General features: G+C 34.6%; 1 protein-coding gene across 1 annotated transcript; it reads left to right on the top strand.

The window, feature by feature from the left end:
- The first annotated feature begins 276 nt into the window (after window positions 1-276).
- LOC111895034 (metacaspase-1) lies at window positions 277-3,182 on the top strand. The gene is made up of 5 exons (XM_023891120.3): window positions 277-819; window positions 1,086-1,416; window positions 1,647-1,767; window positions 1,866-2,078; window positions 2,957-3,182. The coding sequence occupies exons 1-5, from the start codon at window positions 414-416 to the stop codon at window positions 3,014-3,016; spliced, it is 1,131 nt and encodes a 376-aa protein (XP_023746888.1). The 5' UTR covers window positions 277-413; the 3' UTR covers window positions 3,017-3,182.
- The last annotated feature ends 696 nt before the right edge of the window (window positions 3,183-3,878 follow it).

The following is a 3,878-nucleotide window of genomic DNA, read 5'->3' on the forward strand; positions in this document are numbered from 1 at the left end:
TAAATTATTCAAAATTTTGTTAGTTCTTTTGATAAGATTATTTATTAGAAATCTATATAAACCAAAATAAAGATTTTAGCTTTGCATAAAAGATGTAATAACTTGTTCCACATCATGTTGCATCTCCTAAAGTCGGAACCTTCAAAATAGTCGACAAATATGTTGGAAAAAGTTATAAACATATTTGGTAATATGTTCAAACCACATGGGGGCAAAGTGTAAATTTCACAAAGAAAACTTGGTCAAATTAAATGGCAGCCTTCGCGTTATCGCGTACTCGAGGTCTATCTATACCGTAAGAACACTTTTATTTTACCAACTCCCACCACTTTTGAAATTCTTCACCAAACAATCAACAAACCCTTCTCTAACCGGAATTCTTCAATTGCCGGAATAAATTTCAAGTGGAGGAAATGTCGATGCTCGTTGATTGTTCGAACTGCCGGACTCCATTACAGTTACCGGCGGGAGCCAGGGCCATAAGGTGCGCCCTCTGTCAAGCCATTACACGCGTCGCTGATCCCCGGAGCCTCCCTCCGCCGTTGCCTACTCAACCTTATGCTACTTATTCCAACCACCACTACGCTCCACCTCATCCGCATCCACCACCAGCAGCTCCAGCGCCATCGCCGTACAATCGAGTAGCGTCTTTTGCCCAACCACCGCCGGTCAACGGGAGAAAGAGGGCAGTGATCTGCGGAATATCGTACAAGAGGACGAAGCACGAGCTGAAAGGTTGCATAAATGATGCCAAGTGTATGAAGTACTTGTTGATCAACAAATTCAAGTTCCCGGAATCCTCTATTCTCATGCTCACCGGTAAAGTATTTCTGATTTCGCTATTGTTTTAATTTGATCATTTGATATAATTAATTAATTTCATAAGTTATCATCTTCTTCACAATACTGTTCTTCATCTGAGATTCATTTATCAGATAAAACCCTATGGTTTCCCCAAAATCGATATCAATTCGTTTTAGTTTCAAGTCTGAATCACCAATTCATATCTCTTAGACCAAACATCAGGCTATCCATTCGAGGCAAACACTAACTTTTTCCACTCATTTCTTCAACTGATATTTCAGAAGAGGAAACTGATCCTTATCGGATTCCAACAAAGCATAACATCAGAATGGCCATGTTTTGGCTGATGCAAGGTTGTCAGCCTGGAGATTCCTTAGTATTCCATTTTTCCGGCCATGGTTCCCAACAAAGGAACTACACCGGCGATGAAATTGATGGATACGATGAGACACTGTGCCCATTGGATTTCGAGACTCAAGGAATGATTGTTGATGATGAGATAAATGCGACTATGGTTAAACCACTACCTCATGGTGTCAGACTTCATGCCATTATCGATGCCTGTCATAGTGGCACAATGCTAGATTTACCATTTCTTTGTAGAATGGACAGGTATACAATTAATTCTAATGCCCTGTTTCTTTCTTTAATTTATTTGTTTATTATAGCATCCTACCTTCATTCGTTTTTCTATTACAACATTCTATTTTTAATTCTTTTCATATCAAGACATTGTCCTTTGAAAAATCTACCTAATTATAACAGCTTATATTCTTATTAGTTATCAATACAATATACTTAGCTATATATATATAAGTATATAACATCTTATTGATGTATAGGACTGGGAGGTATGTATGGGAGGACCATAGTCCTGAATCAGGAATATTCAAGGGCACAAATGGAGGCGAAGTCATTTCCTTTAGTGGCTGTGATGATGACCAATCATCTGCTGACACATCCGTAATTACTTTCAATTTTCTTTTAATAATCTTGTCTAAAAACGGTATCTCATAAATTTATATACTAATAACGAATGCATATGTGATATCTATGTGTAGTCTTTATCGAAGGTGACTTCAACCGGAGCAATGACATTTTCATTCATACAAGCAATAGAACGTGGGCATGGGACAACATATGGTGATATGTTGACTTCAATGAGAAACACCATTCGGAAAAATGAAAGTGATTTAGGTGGTGGTGGTGCAGTGTCTTCTCTCATTGGTATGCTTTTGACCGGAGGAAGCCTTGGTGGTGGTGGCATTCGACAGGTATTTTCATTTTCATCCTGAGTAAATTACATTTTTGGTCCCTGAGTGTAGTTGATTTATACAACTTTGGTCCCAAAAAGGTTTCTCTTGCAGTTTTGGACACTATTTTAGGTTTTTGTAACGTTTTTTTGGTCTCTGTTCCAAGTAAAAATGTAAAATGACTATATTATTGGGGACCAAAGTTGCAAAAATCAACTATATTCAAGGACCAAAAATAGTCCTTTTACTTGGAATAAGGACAAAAAAACCTTACAAAAATAAGGATCGAGATTATAAGATAAAACGTTTTGGGACCAAACTTGCAAAAATCAGTTATACTCAGGTACCAAAAATGTAATTTACTCAAAAAAAATATCTAAGAAAATGACAACACACTTGAGGAAAGGGAAAGAAAAAAAATAAATAATAGTAAATTTATAAATTGTTTGGACACAATGGAAAAAGATTCTTTCCCAACTTTATATATTAAGTAAAAAAAGAAACACTCAATTGCAAAATTCCCATCTTGGTGATTCTTAATGCAGGCTTTTCTTGCGTTGTTTTTTTTTTTTTTTTTTTGTCGACCTTTTATTTCTAGAATAAATTTTAAAAAGAATTGAAATAAATTTTGAAGCGTATTTTAAGTATCTTCAATAAAGTCAAACTTATTCTCCCTTCCTCCCATAAGAATTGTAACGAATTGTCAAATGTAATATGCCCCCTCACAATTATAACAACCATGTGGACCACTTCAATAATTTCCATTTCCCAACGAGCTTAATAGAAAAAACACATCAAGTCCAAAACCTTTTATAAATTTACCATATGAATTTTTTTTCTTTTTTCCCAAGTATTTTGTCATTTTGTGATAATTTAAAACCATCATATTGTTACTGCAGGAACCACAACTGACAGCCAGCGAACCGTTTGATGTTTATACAAAGCGATTTACACTGTGACAGTGACACACACATGTCTGTCTTGCTTTCAGTGCATTCTTTCCACTTGTACAGTTTTCCAAGGAAATTATTAATGACACATTCGATGTAAGAATGCGACTTCATTTTTTTTACTATATGTACTGCTTATTTTAATTAAATAAAAAGCTTTGGAATTTGTGTTAAATTATCATTAAATAAAGTGAGGTTGTTATTCGAGGCTTGTGGCCTTCAGTTTTGATGAAAGATAAAAATATTCTATTTTTAGGGTAAGCTGGAATGATTTTAATTTTCAATTAAATTTAATGGGGGAATATCGTAGGAGGAGGGTATTCATGTGAGATGATCACTTAGGCTTTTTGGACGATGAAATAGTGATGTTTGGAGCTCTTTTTGAGGCTTTTGGTGTTAATTTGGATTCCTTAATCCTTAGCTTGGGGGAGGGGGTGTTTAACTCACCGAACTTCAACTCAAAACCCCCATTTTATTTTTGGGACCGGGAGCGGGAGTGGGTATTTCCATCCCGTACTCCCGTGGGGCCCGTTTGTATATTTATATATAAAATATACATTTAACTTAAAAAAATATATTGACAATACATTATCTAATTTTAGGGTTTTTTTGATTTTCTTACACTGTGCATCGTACGACGATACAACAGTGAACTGTTCATATATTTTTGGACATGTCGTACTTTTTTTTTTTAATGTTGGATTTGTTGTATTTTAAATTTGTAACTTTGTAAGATTTGTCGTTTTGTAATGTTGGTTTTTTTTTTTTTTTTTTTTTTTTTTTTTTTTTTTGTTAAAAAAACTAGATTTTAAGCTTTTAATGTTATAGAAAATAGTTTTTTAGACCAAAATATAACAAATTTGTTTAGCAA

The sequence above is a fragment of the Lactuca sativa genome, chromosome 9 (genome assembly GCF_002870075.4).
Source record: "Lactuca sativa cultivar Salinas chromosome 9, Lsat_Salinas_v11, whole genome shotgun sequence".
Taxonomy (NCBI): Eukaryota; Viridiplantae; Streptophyta; class Magnoliopsida; order Asterales; family Asteraceae; genus Lactuca; species Lactuca sativa.

What these genes read in the sequence shown, in the direction of transcription:
- LOC111895034 (XM_023891120.3), top strand. Translation starts at nt 414, where the DNA reads ATGTCGATGCTCGTTGATTGTTCGAACTGCCGGACTCCATTACAGTTA. An exon ending in CTCTATTCTCATGCTCACCG is followed by an intron (nt 820 to 1,085) that starts GTAAAGTATTTC and finishes CTGATATTTCAG; the next exon opens with AAGAGGAAACTGATCCTTAT. An exon ending in GTGGTGGTGGCATTCGACAG is followed by an intron (nt 2,079 to 2,956) that starts GTATTTTCATTT and finishes TTGTTACTGCAG; the next exon opens with GAACCACAACTGACAGCCAG.